At 40.0% G+C, this 22,434-nt stretch overlaps 1 protein-coding gene across 4 annotated transcripts in view; it reads right to left on the reverse strand.

The window, feature by feature from the left end:
* Window positions 1–5,759: 5,759 nt before the first annotated feature.
* Window positions 5,760–22,434, reverse strand: part of HAUS4 (HAUS augmin like complex subunit 4) — a 45,223-nt gene continuing 28,548 nt past the window's right edge. The window contains exons 1-10 of one of the 4 annotated variants that reach the window (XM_007479805.3): window positions 12,311–12,468; window positions 9,973–10,047; window positions 8,777–8,919; window positions 8,540–8,671; window positions 8,069–8,203; window positions 7,853–7,949; window positions 7,082–7,227; window positions 6,809–6,939; window positions 6,363–6,431; window positions 5,760–6,233 (exon numbers count right to left, since the gene is read on the reverse strand). In XM_007479805.3, coding sequence (XP_007479867.1) covers window positions 6,050–6,233; window positions 6,363–6,431; window positions 6,809–6,939; window positions 7,082–7,227; window positions 7,853–7,949; window positions 8,069–8,203; window positions 8,540–8,671; window positions 8,777–8,919; window positions 9,973–10,027 — 1,092 coding nt within the window. In that variant the 5' untranslated portion in view covers window positions 10,028–10,047; window positions 12,311–12,468 and the 3' untranslated portion in view covers window positions 5,760–6,049. Of the gene's footprint in view, window positions 6,234–6,362; window positions 6,432–6,808; window positions 6,940–7,081; window positions 7,228–7,852; window positions 7,950–8,068; window positions 8,204–8,539; window positions 8,672–8,776; window positions 8,920–9,972; window positions 10,048–12,036; window positions 12,270–12,310; window positions 12,469–22,434 lie in introns of those variants that run through there. The other 3 variants (XM_056810034.1, XM_016426674.2, XM_056810033.1) reach the window with 3 other exon arrangements.

The following is a 22,434-nucleotide window of genomic DNA, read 5'->3' on the forward strand; positions in this document are numbered from 1 at the left end:
AAACACCCCAATATATAATTAAGAGCCCTTCTTCCACTTTGTAGCATTTCCTTTTTGTGGCCCATTCTAAGCAGACCCAGACAAGGAGTTAAACTAAGAAGAAGCAATCTCATTCTGGCTATATCAGCCCTGAGTCCACAGCTAGAGTCATGGCATGTGGATCAGAGAGAAAATGGCTCCTGCTATGTGTGCACCTGGTTGTTTCTTAGCAACATGACTTAGGAATGTACCAAGAGTTTAGAACCCACCAATGAAATTGCTTTCTTTGGACTAAAGCTGTCTGGACTATCCAAGCATATAAAGACTTGGCAGGTGGGGGCAGCTAGATGCCTCAGTGGATAAAGAGCCAGGCCTAGATATGGGAGGTCCTGGGTTCAAATGTGATACCTCAGAGACTTCCTAGCTATTTGACCCTAGGCAAGTCACTTAACCCCCTTTGTCTAGCCCTTATCACTCTTCTACTGTGAGGAAGGTCTGGGAACCTCTTTGTTGAAGGGGTCCCAGTCCCTTTATTAAATAGGTTCTGGCTCAGAGTTTTGCCTTAGTTGTTTTATTTGCAAGTTGGAGAATTTTATTCCTATCATTCATCTCGTTTCCAATCCTTTCTTAAAATCAAGGGAGTATTCTATTGGAAAATAGGAGCTGAACTTTTCGTGATAGCAATGAACTAGAAATAAAGTAGATGCCCATTGATTGAAGGAATGGCAAAGCAAATTGTGATACCTGAAAGAAATAGATTATTCACCCTCTGGGGAGGGGAGGAAGACGGAAGAAGAAAATCTAGAACACAAGTCAGAAAATTGTTAAACCTTGTTTCTATGTAATTGGAAAAAATAAAAAAAAATTGATTTAATGATTTTTAATCTGACTAAGAGTCAACTGTAAAAATCAATTCCACAAGCATCCACTAAACACTTGACTATATTTAAGATGCTGGGAGAAACCAAGACCCAGAAAGCAAAGTAGCTGGATTATAAAAAATAGTTAGGATATGCCAGAATCAGGTTTTGAATTTGGTTCCTTTAGCTTCGGGTCTCTCTTCACTATGTCTCCTGTGATCTGTATTATATTGTATTTGTTTGTCAAAATACATAGGAAAGTCCTGATCCTTGCTGAAGATTTTTCTTTCCTTAAAGCCTAACATCATCAGTCTTGGCTCCTCATCCAACAAGCCTTCCCCAATCACCCCAATCTTCCAGTGATGGCCATATCTGAATATATGTAATTCTTATTGCCTGCATGTAGCAGAGGCAGAACAAAAACTTCATCTAACATTTAGCCTATGCTGTCTTGTAATATGTCATATGTTTGCCCATATAATAAAATCCTTAGAAGATATCTTAATGTCTAATAGAGGCCTACTAAATGCTCAATAATACTTCATTGATTCAACAAACATTTATTAGACACTAAGTGCAAGCTACTATGGGAGATACAAAGGCATAAAAGTAATAGTCCCCTGCCTTCAAGGAGTCTCTAATATAGCAGGGAAAATAGCATATGCCCATAAATAACTATAATACAAGGCATTGTGTGCTATGAAAGTTTTATAAGATACTACCTTTTAAAAGTTCAGTTGAGGAAATGATTCTAGTTTGGGTGATCAAGGAAAATTTCCTGGAAGAGGCAGCCTAAGCTGAGCACTGAAGCATATGTAGAATTTGGGGAAGTAACATTTGGAGGAGGGAAAAGCATTCTTGGTGGAGGAAATAGCATGAGCAAAGACAAAATACATTAAAAGGCAAAAGATATTCACTGGCTGGGAGCAAATCATTTGGTCTGAGCCTTGGACCTGTTAGGGACTGGTATGGAAAAAGGCTGAAAAGGTAGGTTGGAACCAGATTATGGAGAGTCTTAATGGCAAGACTAAAGAATTGGAACTTTGAAGCTCTCTCAACCAGACCAGAGCACTTGTTCTTAAACCTAAAGTCAAGGATCAGTTCTTAGGAAACTGAGAGGTTAAGAGGCCAGACAGCCAGTAGGTGTCAGAGACAGAATTCTAACCTAAGTCAGCCTAACACAGAGGCTGGGTTTCTATCCACTACAGAATATTATGCCTCAAGTCCTAAACTTATTCAAAAGGCAAAGAGAAATTACAGAAACTTTTTAAGCATGAAAGTGACAGAGTTAATACTTTGGAAAGATTACTCTAGCATTAGAGTGTAGAATGAATTGGAAGTGTGAAGAGATTAGAGGCAGAAAGACTTTTGGAAGCTACTACAATATCAAAGGCAAGAGGTGATAAGAGCCTGCAAAAGGATGGTAAGAGCAGTGGGAATTAAAGGAAAAAGCAGATGTAAAATACAACTTGAAAGAAAATAGAAACACTTGGCAACTAACTGGATAGGAACAGAGAGCATGAAAGGAAAGAAAGGAGTGAAAAAGAAAACAAATCAAATGATTAGGTTACAAAGCTGGAAGGCTGGGAAAGTAGGATCATGCCCAGAAATGGGTAAGTCAGTGGAATTAGCTGTTTCATATTAGGAAAGGAACCTGGAGAGATGTTCACTTTTGAACATCTTGAATCCAATTTGAATATAAGTAGAAAGAAATACCCAGCAGTTAAAATTCAGAGTTAGAGTTCAAGAAAGAAGCTAGATAAATTTAAGTCACCTGTATACAGGTACTGACTGAAGTTGTAGGAATAAGATTTCCAAGGGAGAAAGAAAAGGGCTAAGGACAGATACCTACACTTAAGGGGCAGGGAAAAAGAAAAAGATCCAGAAAAGGCAGAATGGTTAGAATGATAAAAGATTCATGAGTTTAGAGCCACAGAAGCCAAGTGTAGAGTTTTAAGGATAGGTGGTCATAGGATTTATGGATGGTGAGACCTTAGAGATCATCTACTCCAGCCCCTTCCTTCATTTTACAGTCAGTGCTACAGACACTACTGTGTCTTCAGGAAATTGGGAGAGTGACCATCAGTGACTTTCTAGATAGCAGTTTCAGTAAAATTGTGGAGATGGATGGCAAACTGAAGAGAGTAAAGAAATGGAGAGTAAAATGGAGGAAGCAAGTATAGACTGTTTTGGGAAAAATGGTGGGGTAAAAAGAACAATTTTAATTGTACACTAATTGGATCTTTTGCTCTGCAATCCCTAATTTCTATGATCTTTCCTCATATGTCTCTAACCCATATTGTTTCTGTTAATTGTCAATGTTAGAGGAAGAATGATGGAGCCTTTAAAAAATAGATTGAAATATCTTGTTATGACACAGTAGATACTCAAACCCACTCTCAAGTTTATCGGTGGTTAACTCTTTCATTTTGACTGTGTAAAGATTGACTTGTATCTGACTAGGGTTTTGTTTCATCTCACTTTTAACTTTATTTGCATTGTTGTAACATTGTGTACACACATTGTTCTTTTGGCTCTGCTTTCTCCTCTAGACATTACTTTATACTAGCCTTCTCTTGCTTCACTGAATTCCTATTTGTCAATACTTAGTGCATGGTAACATTCCATAGCATTCATATATCCAACCATTCTCCAATTGTCAGGCATATATTTAATTTCTAGTTCTTTGTTCTCCCAAATCATGCTGCTTTTTTAAACACATGTTGGTCTCATAACCTTCTGGGAACATAATCCTTGTAGTAGACTCTCGGGAACCAACATATATGAACATTTTAATAATTTGGAGGGCATATAATTTGTTTTCCAGAATAATTAAACCAATTCAAAGCACCTTCCCCAACAGTGAATTAGCATAAGAATAAAGTACATGTTCTTAGCAAATGTTCCACATCTGGTCAATGGTGTGATTAAGACAAACCACTTCAATGATAGGGGCCTGGGGTGATGTCTCAGAGACCAATAGAAGGGAAGCTATTTCATCTTGCTTCCTAAGCCTTTTGGAAATATATACGTGACTTCCCTAAATCCCCAGCTTGCTAGACTGTCCTAGTCTGAAGCAAAAGGATTTAGAACAGAATTTCCATCTAAGTAAAGGTAACTGTTGATCAGGCTTTCTTTTATAAATGATTTGTTCATTTCTACTTGTCTTCAAATATACAACTACCCCACTCACCTAAGAATGCATGTTCTACTTTTCTACCAGTCATTACTGCTTGCCTCCTCCAAAACACTATTTAGAACTTACTTTCTCCATAAAGCCTTTCCTAAATCTACAAAACCCAGATCATTACAATAGTAGCTCATTCTCAGAATTTCTGTTTAAAATCTCACTATATACTTTTATATTGTTTCTTCCTATCACTGGATTTTTTTGAAGGTGTCTTTTCTGTCTCCCAATTATAAACTCCATGAAGATAGGAATTATTTGATTTTTAAAAATATCTCCACAGTATCTATATGTAATGATTACTTGACTGATAAATGTTGACTGTCATTGTACATAGATGAAACATGTATTTTTGAAATTTTCATCTCCAGATCCTAGTTTCTAACCTTCTAGGTAATATGGTGACATTTTCCCTTTAATTCCCAGCACATCATATCTGTAATCTTCATTAAAAACCTTCCAGCTTCATTTCCTTCTCACAGCTATTATAAAGAGCCAGTCAATACTTGACCTTATCTAGGTTGTAATTTGGGTAAGATATATTCTTTTGAATGGGAGTGCTCTTTACGGTTCCTATTCTGTTTTTCTGGCTCCCAGAGAAACAGGGCCCATTTCCCTGATAAGCACTCATACTTTACTATTCTGGCCTAATTTTTCAGGTTTGTCTTATCCCAGACCTACTGCTCTGGCTCTACAGACACCAATAAACCCCATTTATATCACATAGGGTTAAAGCTAGAAAAAGGCCAGCAGAGGGCAGTTAAGTGCTTCAGAGGATTGAGAGCCTGGCCCAGAGATGAGAGGTCCTGGGTTCAGATCTAGATCCAGCCCTTCCTAGCTGTGTGACCTGGGAAAGTCACTTAACCCCCATTGCCTTACCCTTACCACTTTTCTGCCTTGGAACCAATATATGTACTGACTCTAAGATGGAAGGTAAAGATTTTAAAAAAGGAAAAAGGTCAGCAGCAGCTTGTCCTTTTCCAGCAATTGGGTAGGGCCAGTCAACAGGATTTTTTTAAAAGCAATATTGTAATAACAATCGTAGGATGGTTCCCCTACAGTCCTTGGAGATAGGTAGGGAGCTCCACACTCATTTCAATTGTTGAATTTCCTGAAAGCAAACTTAATCTACTTTATTCTCAGTTATACATTCTTCAGAATAAAGTACTTTAAGATTTCATGTAGGAAGGCTAATTCTTCCTCCCATCCTTAAATCTTAAATCTCTCTACACCTGTCAGAAACAACTTCCTTATCAACACAGGATAAGTTGTGCCTTTTCCTAGCCTTTCAACTGATTTTTTTTGGTTCTAAACCTTCAATTTTATTGGCATAATAAGCTCTCCAGAAGGAATTTTAGTCTACCAATGTAGGTGGGTAAGCAACAATTTTTTTAAACCCTTACTTTCTGAATTAGAATTGATGCAAAGTATGGGTTCCAAGGCAAAAGAGTGGTAAGGACTAGGCAATGGGGTTAATTATGTGACTTGCCTAAAGAGGTCACAAAGGTAGGAAGTAGCTGAGGCTAGGTTTGAGTCAACAACTAATCTGCATTTTATGTTCTAAGAGCTGTCTGGGACACTGAGAGGTTAACTGACCTGGGCAATCATCTAAACAAGTATGTGTCAAAGTTGGGACTTGAACCCAGGTGGTACCACCACAAAGTCCAACTCTTGATTCAGTATGCTGCATGATTTTAACATCTCAGCCAAAAAGGAATTAACAGTACAGAAAACCATATCAACATTTTATTTAGGAAACAACTGGACAAAAGGAGGATTGGTTTCCTTCAGAGGCCACAAGATGTGCATATCTGCTCCTCAGGAAGAATGAAGGAGGCCAAGTTATTGTAAACACAGGACAGAAACTAGAATGCCTGAGTATAGCAGAATTCTTACTATAAGAATTTTATGTCCTCATTTCCCCTTTTGAGCAGGAAAAAGCAATATTTGTATGGGAGAAACAGGACAGGAAGAATGTGAGCTACTGAGGCAGAAGGATCCTGGTCCTTAGTTTCTACAAAACTCAATGGCAAGACTTATTAAACTCCTGAAGAGCCCATCGTTTGTTTTCAGTTGCCTGCTTCAAATGGGTGTACTCCTTCACCAGCTTGTCAAACTCCTCACCCAACACCTCATAAGTGTTCAAGACTTGGCGTGATTTCTCCATGTCTTGCTCTTGTAGGCGAATGGCCCCCTCCAGACTATCCCTAAGATAAGAAAGGAAAAATGGAGGTGATGTGACAACTGAAAAAAAAGACACTAAAGAGAAAAGGGAGATGAGTCTAGAACATAGTGGGTACTAAAGCTGAGTAGCACGCCAAAACTTTATCACTCACCTAATGAGGCGGTGAACTTCCACCTTCTCAGCTGGGTAAGTGTCTGACAAAACCTGTAGCTCCTCCATTCTGATGGAAAGAAAGTAATCAAGAAGATTAAAATCAATGATGGCAGTAAGCTAGGGACAGAACAGACAACTCAAAGAGCTCAACTGCCTCATGTCAGCATGTGACCTGAGCAGAGATGGCATATACAGCCTCACTCTGGATCCCTATGAAATTTGTCTCCTGCTAAAAGTACCCATTTTGGAAAAGATTCACAAGTAAAGACTCAAATAGGGTGGATGCTCTGGGCTGTGCAAAAGCTAATATAATAATGCTATCCACATTCACTGAATGCTTACCATATTGTGAGACACAGCAGTCGGCAAGGAGAGAAAGGAAAATGCCAATATGGCGTTAGAATTTTTTTGACGCTCCCTATCCCCTCCAATCTGAAAGTTTACCTTAGCTTCAGAATCATGGCACTACATTTGATCTCCAAGTACTGGGCATTAATCTGATCTAACTCTGATTGTGTTTTCAAACGGTGTTCCTGAAGAAGCCTTTGTAGCAGTGTAAGACAACGGAGAAGTACCTGAGGCACCAAGAAGATAAAATAGATGGTTGCTTAAGTTACTAAAAAACATAATGGAAGACAAAATCAGCAATGTTCTGTAGCTTCACCTAAAAGCCATGGTCAAGCTGGGGGTAGAAATAAGGAAGAGACTTCTCCCCACCTGGGAATAGGTGGAACTCTGCTTTTCAAGGAGCACTGTCTGTTCTTTCTGCTGTTTCTTAGCTTCCTGGTGTTCCTGTTTCTCACTTGTCAGCACTTCTGCCAGTTGCCATACCTTTGCTGCTTTCAATGTTTCACTATAAGAATCTGGAGAAAAGAGAAGGGAAGAGTATCAGAAAAAGAATCTAAGAATGAATTCTCCTATTTTTCATGTCTCTCCAAGGCCATTTTTGGGGCCAGGATGTTGAGCACCTTGTGATGGGACTTGTCCTCCTGTCCTTGAGATAACTCTACAAGCTCTTCCTTCCCCAGATTCTTTCCCTCCACAGATTACAAAGTCTCCTTTACCACTAACCCAAGAGTCAGTGTTTGTGGCCTTATCAGCAATAAAATGCTCTTGGAAACAAAGGCAAAAGGGACTCTTTTGACCCTAACCTTCCTTTCCATGTTACTTTAGTCCTCTGGGAAAATAACACCCATTCTGCAGAAGGAGAATGAATGCTTCTTCTGTACCTAGCCAAAAAAAAGAAAATCAGGAAGAATTCTATACTTATTATTCCAATGAAACAGGTAAAATAAGCACCTATCATTTCCATAAGTTTCTAACTCTTACTCCTGATTTCATTTTCCCAGGTATAATAATTAAAAATAATATTATTTCTTCTAGATAGGTAGAAATAGAAATATCATTTCTAATTATTACACAGGGATAATGATAGGAGGCTTACCAGGGAGGCCCATGATAACAGTAAGTTCAGAGGCAAGAGCTCACCAGAGCTGGGATCATGGTAGCAGAGCAGAGTGAAACACTTCTTCTTGAGTTGTTCCTCAATCTTCGGCTGGAGACATGCCCTCATTTTCACAAAATCCTATCAATTTAGAAACAAAGAGACATAAACATCTCAAAACTAAACAGATTCATACAAAATAAGACATAGGAGTAGACAGTCTGATGTGCTTCTCAGATTCAGCCTCACCCCCACCTGACCTCTGAAGGGGGCATCAATTCCAGCAAGTCTGACTTTTCCAGGCCCAGCAAAGGTGACATCTCTTTCTCTTGACTTGGATCCAAAAGTCGAGTCAGTTCAGTCACAAGTAACCTTTGTTCAAGGGATTCATGAAACTAAAAAGAAATAGCAGGAAATTACTAGGAAACTTCCTCTTCTAGTTTTCCTCAATCATCTTCACAAACCAGTTCTCCATATCTTCTCCAAGCCCAGGAACATGTTAACCTCCTTCAGATAACCCCCAAGTTTCCTCTTAAAACTTTCTTTTCCAGTTCTTTTGGAAACTCTCACCTTCCTCCAAAACTCCATATTTCACTTCATTTCTCTGATAACCTAATTACTTACCTTTCTCCTTCAGACCATCAGATAAAACTTGCCTTGGCCTGATCACACATCCCAGGCAAGTGACTCCTTAGAGCTAACTACATCATTTTTCTTAATTCCGACAATACCTTCTTATCCTCTGGGGTCAGATTTGTGTCCTGTGTCTTTACATAGTAGTCCACAAGCATTTCCTGTATAAGTCTCTGAAGAATCTCTGACCTCAACCATGCAGTCTTTTGCAGCCGGACCTCCTTCCATGCCTGGAAGAACAGATGTTGCTAGCATAGAACCTCTGACTATTGTGGCATTTCTTCCCCTCTCTTATGAAGATATCCCTTTTCCATTCCTTCTCCCTCAGCCCTTACCTCAGCTTGCTTTTCTGCAAGGGTGGTGCTTAAACCACTCTCATCCATGTACTGAGAGAGATTGAGTAGAAGTTTGCTAAAATGGGGGTTCTGCAAGAGGTCCTCTTCAGTCAGGTTACAGGGTGGCAGCTGTTTGCTGCATACTTAATGGTACATCCATCCCAGGGAAGAAAAGTAAAATAGGCATCATTGATTTAAGTTAGTCCAGCATCACACACTAATTTGATTTAACAGACAGATGTGTACCTCAGAAATCCTCACCCTTCTTTTTTAAGGTGGGTGGGGAGAGGAATGGGAAGAAGTTTTAAAATTCTATTGGAATGATATTAACTAATTCTTGAGGTAATACTCCTAGGATGGTGCCAAGGTACTAAAAGTGATTTATGTTAAAAGAGACTGAAAAGAAAGCTATAAAAAAGAATACTTAATAAGGGATTACAGGATGAATCATCAAAGGAAGAAAGTTAAAAGACCTTACAAAATGGAAATGAAATCAAGAGTTACAAAGATTGAAAATAAGGTAATATTCAGAAAGAATCATCACATGACCCAAAATTCCTCTTCACATAGAAATAAATAGTGTTCTTAGAGTATTTAAAATGCCAATTTTTATTGTACTTACAGCTAACGATGAAAGATACTTTTGTCAAACTTTTAATTAGCAATAACCAAAAAGTATTTAGTCACTAAATCCCCACTATGGTGAACATATAAAGTAATTCAGATTGATACAGATCTGTGGTTTTGCTATTATGTATTATTATTATATTATATGTGTTATGCAACTGTATAGAAGAAGATTCTGAGATTCTAATTCCCTGGGTGTTTGATACATAAAATGCCACCCACACACAAGGATTATATATTGTACTATGCTGGGCTCTCTTGTTTTACTCCTTTTCACAGTTAATTCCTCCACTAAGTTTTCCTGGATGGCAACATTTAGAGTTTCCTTGTGACAAAAGGAGTAGCTCAGAACAAGTTCTACTCCTAAGTCTTAGGTAGGCACCAAAAGAGAGTTGCACCCAATCCTCCTGGGAATATCCTTTAATCCTCATGAATTCTAGATTTCCCCAAATTATTATAGGAGAAATTTTTGTTATGTATACCATAGTGATAGATAATGGCATAGAAATCAAGAAGCTGGAAAAGTACACCCTGAATAATCACAACTCTTTGCAAATGATTAGTTTTACCTTGCTGGAGTAATTCCATACCCTCTCCAGGTAAGCAGAAATCTCCTGATGCCATCTCTTCTTTGGGATTTCTATCTGTTAAAGTGAAAGAAAACAAAGAGATCCAATGAGGAAGCACCCTAGCATTGAAGGTACCTTCATCCTGTAAGGTTAGTTTGAAGGCCTAGCATGGCTCTTGAAGAAAGGGAATGTTTCATGCATCAAAGGAGGAAGCTTTCCACATTCTCTATAGCAGGGGTCCCCAAACTATGGCCTGTGGGCCACATGTGGCTCCCCAAGGCCATTTATCTGGCCCCCACCATACTTCCGGAAAGGGAACCTCTTTCACTGGTGGTCAGTGAGAGGAGCACTGTATGTGGTGGTATCACTCACATATAGTACTACTTCTGGTGACATAATCCTTTCCCTGGTGCCTTGTCCTGGGAGTAACTAAATGAGAACGAGGTACTAAGCAAAGGATTATGTGGTTGCACATCAGCATGGTGAGCAGCAATCTGGGGGAGGGGATTCCGCACTGTGTATGACTGCTGCCCGGTATAGTGGTGGCGATGATGGGCCTGTGCAAGGTGAGAGGCCCATCACAGTCAGCGCTGCAACCTCCACTATCCCAGACAACGGCATACAGATTTGTTCATAGTTTTTTTTTTTATAGTTGGGCCCTCCAACTGTCTGAGAGCCAGTGAACTCATCCCCTGTGTAAAAAGTTTGGGAACCCCTGCTCTGTAAGGTCTGCATAACAGTTGTGGTTTTGTTTTTTCTCATTAGGTCTAAGTTAAAACTGAGTTGCCCCTTCCCAGTTATGAATGAAACAGGGAAAGAAAGAGGGAGGGGAAAAAGAATCACCAAAATCTGCTTCTTTTTCCAGTCAAATAACTCAGCTAGATTTCAAATTCCAAAAGAGTCTTTTTCTGCTTCTCTAGCCAATTCCTTTCATCCTGAGCTTCATAGGCACTTTCTGATCATTAACTCCAGAGTTGTCCTCTGGAGTGACAAATCATTCCATACTCAAAAATAACAACTGGTTTTCACATAACAGCATTAGTAAAGAGTATCTGGAGGAAAGACCAAGCAACAAGACTGGCAGTGGGGTCAGTGCACCCACAGTAACAAAAAGGTGTAGTTAATGCTGCTCAGACATGAGCTGTCAGCACTTTGACAGAACATCAAGTGCAAGGCTAACAATTACATCAACACCAGACACAGTTAAGATGGGCACAGCCTGGACTCAGGAGACTTGGGATTTTTTTTTCTTGCCAGTTATTTTCCATTCTTTTGATCTCTCCCTCTTTCTGTTAAAAAATTTAATGTATTTAGCATCTCACCAACACCCAGTGACAACTGAACCTTCCAAAAGTTATAATGATTTAGTACTTGATGCTCACAAAGAGTTTGGTTCACTTAGTATTTATTAGTTACATAAAAATAGCTATTCATTTGTTTTGTAATATAGCCTAAAAGACCTAGATGAAGAGCGGAGATATTAGGATTTAATTTGCAGCTTCACTGTTCACTCTGTATGTAAACCGAAGAGAAAACACTAATCTGTTTCATAATTTTTCTACCTAGGATAATTATTCTTGAAGTTAAATATTCATGAAACCCTTTGGATAAAAGCCACAATATTAATAACTGATTTGCAAACGGTAATTTTTCTTGTTAAATATAATGGTTAATAGTACATTACTTCAAGGACTAAGATTTTGCAAATTCTTTTTTAAAAAATCTTTCGGTGACTCAGTTTTTGCTTTTGATTGGATCCAAACTCAGCTAGACCTACACAGAAACATACAATCCACGATCAAGTCTAGTCTCTAAGCTTTTACAGCTTGACCAGGGAAGCCTACAAAAGCCCAGGGTCACCTGCAAGATAGACTTAGGGAGTACTTGAATGGAAGGCTTTTAATATGGATGACAAAGAGCCAGCATTTATCTGTGTGGGCTTTGCTGGTCAACGTCACCCTCCGAAATCAGGACTAAACTAAACTAAATGCTCCCTCTTACCCTGGTACAATTGACTCAACTCAAGCTCTTGGGGTCTGGGGTGGAAAGGGGACTTTTCTTTACCTGTCTTAGCTCTGTAAATGCTATGGAGAGTGGTTAATGGTGCCAGCGAAGCCAGCTAAAGACTGTGCACAGCAGAACCCAGACAGGTTAAACGCTGCCAGAGGAGCCGAGGCGTTTGTTTAAGCGTTCGGACTCCGGCGTCTTTCAAATTCTTAGCGCTGCCTTTGCACGCTGCACTGAACATCAAATGGATTTTACAGCTATTTTCACAAGAGATGACCCTTACAGGGCCCCCCGGTTAAATCAAAATGCGCAGAGGGCATCCAGACTCTACCTCGCTTCCGCTCAGACGGAAACACGAGTGATGTGCCTGGATTCACAGCAGCAGATACCGTGGGTGAAAGCTGCGGACAGGGGCGCGTGGAACTAGGGCGGGTGGTGGCGCAGCGCTCGCACAGCTCTCAAGAAGCCTGGGCGGGATGGGGGAGAGGGAGGTGCTGTGCACGCGCAGCTCGCAACTGGACTAGATTCCAAGGCTCGCGCCCTGCGTGTGGGAGATAAGGGAGCGCGCGGAAAGAAGCGCGCGGTCGACACTACGCCAGAAGGCGCGCAGAGAGCTGGGAAAACGGCCCCGTTCCGTGCCCGCGCAGCTTGTGCTCCTCACCCCCAACCACCATTCGCTTGGGAGGAAGGATGACCTGATTGACCTCTTGCTATATTTCAGTGACCACCCCAACCTCCCCAAGTGCTTCCAAACACACCTCAGAAACAAAATCCTGTGGCTGCGCCGCTGAGGCAACGAATGGGGTCGGTTCTGGTTGGTGACGGCTTCCCCGAGGCCCTACCAAACCCTCCCGTGGCCCCGTATGCCAGGCCGGAAATCTCCTCCTGGACCTCGCAGAGGGGCGGAAAAGTGGCACAATGGCCACGTCGCCGTCACCACGCGGGGCAAGAAAAGAGCCCACAGAGAGCGAGGAGAGGACGATCGGATCACCTCCATCCGAAGCGAGAAATCCCGCCGCCCCGACAGGCTCCGCCCCCTGTGGCCTTGGCTCCGCCCTCTCCCAATTGCGCTATAAAGAAGGGCTGACAGACATCCCCTAAGTAGTATGCTGCCAGGAAGTGTACTTCTCCTGTCTACTTTGGCTAGGGTGATGAATAAAATTTTAAACTAGACGACAGAACATTAATGGATCCTCTGGTTCATTTTACAGGAAAGGAAACTGAGGCTTGCGACTGGAGGGAAAGAGCTTTGAATTTAAGAGTAAGAAGGATGTGGCCTTAAACCAATTCTGATATTTGCAAAACCAGTGTAGGGTGTGGGAAAGTCAGTTTCCTCTCACTAAAAATCAAAATTTATTAAGCACCTACAACTAAGCGCCAGGCACTGTGCTAAGCGCTAAGGCTACAAAAAAGAGGTCAAAAGGCATTCCCTTTTCCTCTGTGAAGAAAAATGTGACTTCTCTACTCAATCAGTATTTACCCAGTTAATAGTGATTTCAAGTGATTGATGTTAGATTGAATAGCTACAATTAATAGGTATATTGTTAGACACTAAGAGTTATGTGGGTATTAGTGACAGCTATTACGTATTAATATTGTAGGTTATAAGATAAAATCATATGATTATGGAGAATCACATTGCATTACCCCTGGAGCTTGTTATATTGCTGTACCAGCTTCCTTTATCCCTGTGAATCTTTGGCATTGCTCTTTTTTTTTAAACTTTTACCTTCTGACTTGGAATCAATACTGCGTATTGGTTCTAATGCAAAAGAGAGGTAAGGGCTAGGCAATGAGAATTAAGTGACTTGTCCAGGGTCACAAAGCTAGAAAATGTCTGAGGTCAAATTTTAATCCAGGACCTTTGGTCTTTAAGTCTGGCTTTCACAATCCACTGAGCCACCACCTAGCTGCTCCCAGCACTGCTCCTTTTTGACCTTTTCTATCCCCCACAAATTCATAATCCCCTAGAATACTGCTGACAGGATGTTTGATTTCTCATGAAAACCCCTGCTGGATAGCAACTGGAAAGCCTCAGCTGAGGGGACCTGTGTTGGTTGATGACCTCAACCTGTGGAAAGTCTGATGACTGAATGTTAGTAATTGACCACTTGTGAAAAGACTGATTGTCAAAAAAGGGTTATGATGGGTGTTCATGTCTCTCAATCATAGGATCTCTCTCACTTCTGAAGATGACCAGTAATAGAATTATACCACCCAATTCTATTTTTGGTAACCCTCCCAAATGCTATACCCAACCTCACCCCCAGGAATGGTTTCTAGACTGGGAGAAAGGTCTTGTACCTAAATGATTAAGGACTAGGGGCAGGGGTGGGCATGGCAGCTGAGTGACTCAATGGATTGAGAAGTCAGGCCTAAAGATGGGAGGTCCTAGGTTCAAATTTGACCTAAGACACTGCCTAGCTGTGTGACCCTACACAAGTCACTTAACCCCCATTGCCTAGCCCTTACTGCTCTTTTGCCCTGAAACCAAGATGGAAGGTAAGGGTTAAAAAAAAAAAAGACTTCAGGAATCCCTAACATACCTGATTGATCCTGCTCAGAGTTCTGTCTTAGTGACTTTTGCAAATTGGATATTTTCAACACCTCAAGAAGTTTATAGTCTAAAAGAGGGAATTGGACTCAATGACATCCTTTATACTCTAAAATCTATGGTTCTATTCTAATTCCTTCACTTTTAACAAAGGGCAAACTGAAGCTTGGAAATTAAGTGATCTGACCAAGCAAAGTAATAAGTACCAAGGGTGTGGTAAAGTTGAATTTCTTTTTTTTTTTTTTAAACCCTTACTTTCAGTCTTGGAGTCAATATTGTGTATTGGCTCCAAGGCAGAAGAGCAGTAAGGGCTAGGCAATGGGGGTCAAGTGACTTGCCCAGGGTCACACAGCTGGGAAGTGTCTGAGGCCAGATTTGAACCTAGGACCTCCCGTCTCTAGGCCTGGCTCTCAATCCACTGAGCTACCCAGCTGCCCCCTAAACTTGAATTTCCATAGAAAAAAATCCAGGCTGTCTCACCCTGCCTCCTACTCCTTCCTACCCAGATTCACTTTTTCATTCTTTTTCTCTCCCCTTTTCATCTTTCCATTTTAATCCATTTTGTTTTTTTCTTCAAAGTGGGCTGTAGTCAAGAAGTTGAATTATTTTTGCAGTTGCCAGAAAACATTTGTGACTGCCCTAACAAAAATAATCAAATCTTTTTTGCATCTGAGAATAAGCTGATAGCCTGAGGTGGTCTAGAAAGAATCTTTATAAAGCAAAACATTGTAAAATGGGTTGGGGGTCGAGTCATCTTTGCTGAAGTTCTTTGAGGATTATGCTAGAGGCTACTGGTATCTACTACATAGATGTGTGAATTATATGGGACAAACAACAATTTTGATATAATTCCATCTTGTAAAGAAGCTCCTTAAGAATAGAGATTGTTTCATTCTTTATATTTGTATCCCAAGCACCTAGCACAGTGCCTGCCACACTTTAATAAATGAAATTAATAACACATTAATAAATGAAATGTTTTGAGATTGACAGCAACTGTCAAGGTAGTAGCAGATTCTGCGGATTCAGAATAGCTGAACCTGATCAGATGAAACTGGATTGATCAGGTTTCCCAAACTTTAATTAGTTCTGCCAACTCAAGTGCTAGATCTTGTGCCATACACACTTGTATCTGTGCTATAATTCCCAAGTATTTTAGTATGGATAAATAGCATGGACTACTGGCCAAGGAAACATGCAAAAGGTGTACCTCTTAAAGAGTATACTTCAATAACCCCTAGAAAAACTGCCGGGGGGTTGGGGGTGGGGGTGTGAGGGGGGCAGCTAAATGGCTCAGTGAATTGAGAGCCAGGCCTAGAGATAGAGATGGGAGGTCCTAGGTTCAAAAGTGACAGAAAAAACCCCAGACACTTTCTAGCTGTGTGACCCTGGGCAAATCACTTAACTCCATTTGCCTAGCCCTTACCATCATGTCTTAGAGTTGTTACTAAGACAGAAAGTAAGGGTTGAAAAAAAAAATCAGTTAATTCAATCAGCTCTTGGCAAGAGTATTTACTAAAGGTAGTATTTAAGGACCTCCGGTGTGTACCTGGAACTAGCTAAGTGGTAGGCATACAAAGAAAGTCAAAAGACAGTTCCTGCTCTCAAAGGACTCACAATCTAATGAGGGAGGCAGATCAGTCACACTAAATTCCAAAGGGTGGTAGAAACCCCAAAATAAAATAATTAACTATTGTTATGAAATAGGCTAATTTTCAGAAAATCTTTGGATAGACCTGGTAGTGACAAGGAGAGATGTTGCTATTGATTCCTTCACCATGAAAGAATCCCACTGGATAAAGTTTAGGGCCTAAAGTCAGGAAGACCTGAGTTCAAATCCAGTATCAGACACTTACTAGCTGTTTGCCTTAGTTTCCTCATCTGTAAAATGAGTTGGAGAAGGAAATGACAAATGGGGTCACGAAGGGTTGGATACCACTCAACAAAAGAGGAAAGTATACTTGAAGTCAGTTATTCACTTAATTCTTCTAGAAAGAACTAAGTAATTTTGATGGATTCTTCATTCTGCCCCACGGGCCCTACAAACCTTAAAGCATTATATAAATGTTAGCTATTATTTCTGAGAAGTTCTGGAATTATAGAAATCCTCAAATGTACATGGGATACTGAAACAAAGTCTTGTACTATGGCGTACTTCATGAAAGGTTAAAAAATTTATGCAAGAGACAGAGATAAACATACTTCTCTAGCCTGGGAGCTTGCCTTCTTTAAACCCCATTGAAAACACGTGGACAATAATGAAAGCTAGACTTGGAGGCTATCAAAGTTCTATTTTTATATACAGTGTGATAAAAGTATGATTTCATGATGAATAAAAGACTATGTCAAAATCTTCTGAACTCAATGCCAAATCACATAAAGTGACTACAGCAAATGTAGGCTATATTATATATTAAAACTTTTAAAGAAAATTTTAAAAGTTGTAAGGTTTGTATGTTCATGTATTTTATTCCCCCCCCCCAGTTATTTTACATAGTATTGTCTACCCTGTAGATTAGCAGTGTGATCAGAAACAAAAATCATATTCTCAGTTATTTTGTCATTGTTTTTAACCCTAATACTTTAGGGACTTTAGAAAAAGTACATATCCTTTTCAATATTATAACAACATTACTAAACTTGAGGCAAAAATTCCCCAGGAGAGAGCCCATCCCCAAATAGTCAGCATGCTTTGTTAACCAGTACAACAGTCAAGCTCAGGAACTTTTCATTGTTCCTTTTCATCTTCCCAGATCTTTCAGGTTTCATAAAATGAGCACTGGGACACCTTTTGTGATCCAGTCACAAAACCTGGACTATGTGTGAGCCAATGAGAAAACAGAGTAATCAGCTCACATACCAGATGAATCTAATGTTCTATAGGAGTCATGAGAAGGTTAAGAGAAGAAACCAGACCTTCCATTTTTTAAATTAAGCAATTATTTCTTGAACACCTGCGATATGCAAAGATAAATAAAACCAGAAGTTTATAATGTAGTAGTAAGAGATAAGATTGATCTACAAACAATTATCATATATGGAATGAAATAAGTGCGTGGAAGAGTTATAAACTTCTTGGTGAACCAATCCAACTCTTCAAGGTTCTTTTTTCGCCTGCCTATTTAAGCCTTATGCCCTTATCCTATCAAAGATCTTACCTGGGTAAGCCTCAGGCCTAGATTACACCCATCTCAACATATGGTGCCTTTGCTCCTACTTCCGTACAGTTTTTCCAAACCTTTTCAACACTCCCTTTAGTGACTCATCATTCCCTCACCTCCTTTTTTGTCTCATATTTTAATGAAAAACCAAGACTATTCACCTTCTCTCCCCTTCTTTTTTTCATTACCTAGATGCCTTCTGCAACTCTTTCCACCTTCACTCTTTTTACATGAAAGAGGTAGCCTCTCTAACATTTCAATTATCTTTCCCTGTTTCCCATCTACTTCCCTGTTGTTTACAAAAATGCCCAGATCACCTCCAACCTCAAAAAACCCTCAATTTGATTTGCCCATACAGGCAAGCTATAATCCAGTATCCTTACTTTCGTGACTAAACTCCTTGATAAGGCCATCTACAATTGATGTGCCACCCTGTCCTTCCCTCTTCCTCACTTCTCCCCCAGCCTCCTTTGCTGGGAGGTCCTGCCTTCCAGTGAAAGATGTCCCCCAGGCCTCTATCTTGAGCCCTCTTATTTGTTGTTTTACTTGGTAATTTCATTAATTTCCGCTGATTTAATTATCTTCTCTATCTGATGATTCTCAGATCTAGTTTTCCAGCCCTAATATTTCTCCTAACCTTCAGTCCCAAGTCACCTATTAAACATATCAAACTGGATATATTCTGAAACTCTAAAACTGGACTCAGCCTTTCCCCTAAAACTTTGCCCCTCCTTTCTAACTTCTCTATTACTGTTACCCAGATTCCCAATACTGGTGTCATCTTCAACTCATCATTCTCACCCTCTGTGGTATCTAATCTGCTGCCAAGCATTGTGGAATTTCCTTTCCTACCCTCCTTCATATTTGCCCCCTTCTCTCCTCTGACATTGCCACCACCCTGGGGCAGGCTCTTACCACTTCACATCTAGACTATTACAATAGGCTGCTGGATATCGCCCAGACTCGAGTCTATTCTACCCTCCATTCCACTGTCAAATTAATCTTCCTAAAGCTCATCTGATTTTGTCACCTCATTCTATAAATTCCATTGGCTCCCTATCCCCTACAGGATCAAATGCAAAATTCTCTCTTTGGTATTCAAAGCACTCCCACAACCTGGCCCCTCCTGCTCTCCAGGCTTGCACCCCTGCATAATCTACATCCAGGGACACTAGCTTTCCTGCTATTCTTCACACAAGATATTCCATCTCCTGACTCCTGAGGCATTTTTACCAGCTATACTCCTTGCCTGGAATTCTCTTCATCTCCACCTCCTGTCTTCCCGGGATTCCAAGCTTCCTTCAAGTTGCCCATAAAACCCCGCCTTCTTTCTTTCATTCCCTTCTCCTTAGTGCCTTTCCCTCTCTCCAGTTTACGCTGTGTAATTGTTTTCTTCTTGTCCCCCTCATTTGACTATGAACTCCTTAAGAACAGGGAATCTGTTTTGTCTTTTTTTGTATCCTCAGTGCCTAGTACATAATAGGTGCAGAATAAATACTTCTTTATTGACTTATACATATGTGTAACTATACACACGTATTTATGTGTACATACATGTACATATATACATGTGTATACATACACACATAAAATATGTGTGTATACATATATGCACACATATTTTATATATATACACATATTTTATATATATACATATATACACACATATTTTGTATATATACACATATACATATATACACACATATTATATATATATACACACATATTTTATATATGTGTGTATGTATATATATATACATATGTGTGTGTGTGTGTGTATATATATATATATAATTCCGAGTTGGGAGGACATCCCCAATAATTCCCAATCTACCTCTCCTCCAGGATTAAGGAAGTCTTCAAAGAGGAGGAAGTATTTGAGCTAAATCCTTCCTGAAGCACAGGCAGGAATTCAGAAGGCAGAGATGTGGAGGGAATGATATTCTGAGCAAAAACAGAGATTGGAGAATATAGTATCTGTTTGGGAATAATGAGTATAGCTGCTTAACCATATAGTTCATCAGTTAGGTGTTACATTGCCCTGTACTCTTCAATCTTCCCTCCACCCCCCTAGTGGCATCCTAAGCCAAACCCTAACCCAATTCCTGATTACTTCCACCTTCTGCTTCCTCAGTGCCTACTCATGTGAATAGTCAATGCTGAATGGCCCTGAAAGAAGCCATGCAACCATTCTGACTGGGTGCACTTCAAATTTTGGTATCTAATCTCAACTGGACCCTCACTGAATCTTGAACATTTCTTTTGCCACTGTCTAATTGCTTCTTCATTGCACTCCCCACAGGAATTGCTCCACATCTCTTTCTTCAGGCCTCCCTCGACCCATTCCCTTTGAGCTCCTCTCTCTTTACATCTTAAAAATCTCTGATATCATCCCCACTTCTCTTGTTCTTTACTCTAGTCTCTGATGAAGAGATGCCCCTTCTCATCTAGGCTGGGCTCTACTTATCCACTTGATTACATCCCCTTCTTTCTCTTCTAGAAAACTTTCCCCACCCCACCCCAAATCATTCTCTCCTTAAATCTTAAGTTCTATCTACTGGTCTTTATTACCTACAAACATGCTAAAGTTATCACTATTCTTTTTTTGTTTGTTTACCTTATGTTTTAGAATCAATATTGTGTAATAGTAGAATTCCAAGGCAGAAGAGTGATAAGAACTAGACAATGGGAAGTTAAGTGACTTGCCCAGGATCACACAGCTAGGAAAATTTTGAGATTAAATTTGAACCCAGTCTCTCAATCAATCCACTGAGACACCTAGTTGTTACACTTGGTTGCCACCATTCTTTTTTTTTTAAACCCTTACCTTCTGTCTTGGAGTCAATACTGGGTATTGGCTCCAAGGCAGAAGACTGGTAAGGGCTAGGCAATGGAGGTCAAGTGACTTGCCCAGGGTCACACAGCTAGGAAGTGTCTGAGGCCAGATTTGAACCTAGGACCTCCTGTCTCTAGGCCTGGCTCTCAATCCACTGAGCTACCCAGCTGCTCCTGGTTGCCACCATTCTTTTAAAAACAAAACAAAACAAAAAACCTTCTCTTGACCCTATTCTCTTAAACTGTGTCCTGTACCATTCTTCCCTTTCAGTTAAGCTCCTGAAAAAAAAAGCTAAGAATTATACTTTGTCAACCTTAAAAAATACACAACTACCCAAGTAGTTATAAGAGTGGGTCTTTACTGGGGCAAAATTCAAGAAAACCACACAGAGGTGTCACCCTGGGATTACAATCTGGGGAAACCACATGGTACCTAAATTTTGGTACTTCTCCCTGAACTAGAGAGAAAGGGAATGCTTATATAGATTTAAGGAAAAGGGGAGCAACATTCTGGTAATGTAGTTTATTACAGTTTGGGAAAGATGCAATAGCCAGGAAAGGTATTTAAGGTTTGATGGTCTTCTTGAAGTTAGGTTTGGGAAAACCAATTCATAGTTAATTCTATCTTTGACTTTTGAGTTCTTAGTTTTAACCCTGAAGGAAAGAGTCTGAGAAAGAGTCAATCTGGCAATTCCTTGAAGATAATATTATCAATTTATTTTCCCCACTTCCTCTCCTTTCACTCACTTCCCAACCCCTTTCAATATTATTCAATTAAAAAATACCTTCTGCAGTCACCAGGAATCATCTAACTGCAGAATTTCATGACCTTTTTTAAATCTTCATCTAGATGGTGCAATGGACAGAATATTGAGTCTTTGAGTTGAAAAGCTATGATTGCAAATTTGGTCTTAGACACTTACTGAGTGACATTGGGCAAGTCACTTAACCTTTGTCTCAGTTTCCTCAACTGTAAAAAAGAACTAATAATAGTACCTATCTCCCAGAGTTGTGAGAAGAAAATGAGTCGATATTTGTAAAGCATCTGGCTCATTGTACTATATAAAAGCTAGTTGTTATTATAATTGACCTCTACAGCTTTTGACCATCCTTTTCCCCCCCTAGATATCCTCTCTCTCTAAATTTCTGTGACTCTTCTCCCTTGGTTTTCCTTTAACTTGCTTCTTAGTCTCTTTCCCTAGATTATTAGCCTTATTTGGCCTCCTTACTATTGGTGTATCCCCATGATTCTACCCTAAACCCTCTTTTCTTTTATTCTACTCACTCTCTAAATACTCCAAGAAAGGGGGCAGCTGGGTAGCTCAGTGGATTGAGAGCCATGCCCAGAGATGGGAGGTCCTAGGTTCAAATCTGGCCTCAGACACTTCCCAGCTGGGCTACCCTGGGCAAGTCATTTGACTCCCCCATTGCCTAGCCCTTACCACTCTTCTGCCTTGGAACCAATACACAGTAAGGGTTTAAAATAAATACTCCAAGAAAACAACAATAGATGCAACCCAAACTTCCATGCAGAAGTGTATAGAGCTTGACTTTAACAATCAAGACCAAATTCAGGAAATAGGCTAGAATAATAAACAACAAAAAAAAAATACCCCATATAAAGAGCTACTATGATGGCGAGGAAGTTCAAGACCCAATCTCAGAAGAAGAATCCCAACAACCCTAATGTTATTAGAAGTAACAGGCAAATCCTACAAGAAGATCCTTTCCACTTCAAAAAAGGTATGAGTATTTTTCTTCTAATCAATACTCTTAATTTGTGTTTGTTTTGATTAGAACTAATTTCTCCCTTGATCTACTCTCTTAATTATTTCTTCCCTTTCCCCCCATTTACCTGTTGAGTAAACATGTATTTCCATACCCAATAATCACCCTTATTTTGAC

Source organism: Monodelphis domestica, chromosome 1 (assembly GCF_027887165.1).
Source record: "Monodelphis domestica isolate mMonDom1 chromosome 1, mMonDom1.pri, whole genome shotgun sequence".
Classification (NCBI taxonomy): Eukaryota; Metazoa; Chordata; class Mammalia; order Didelphimorphia; family Didelphidae; genus Monodelphis; species Monodelphis domestica.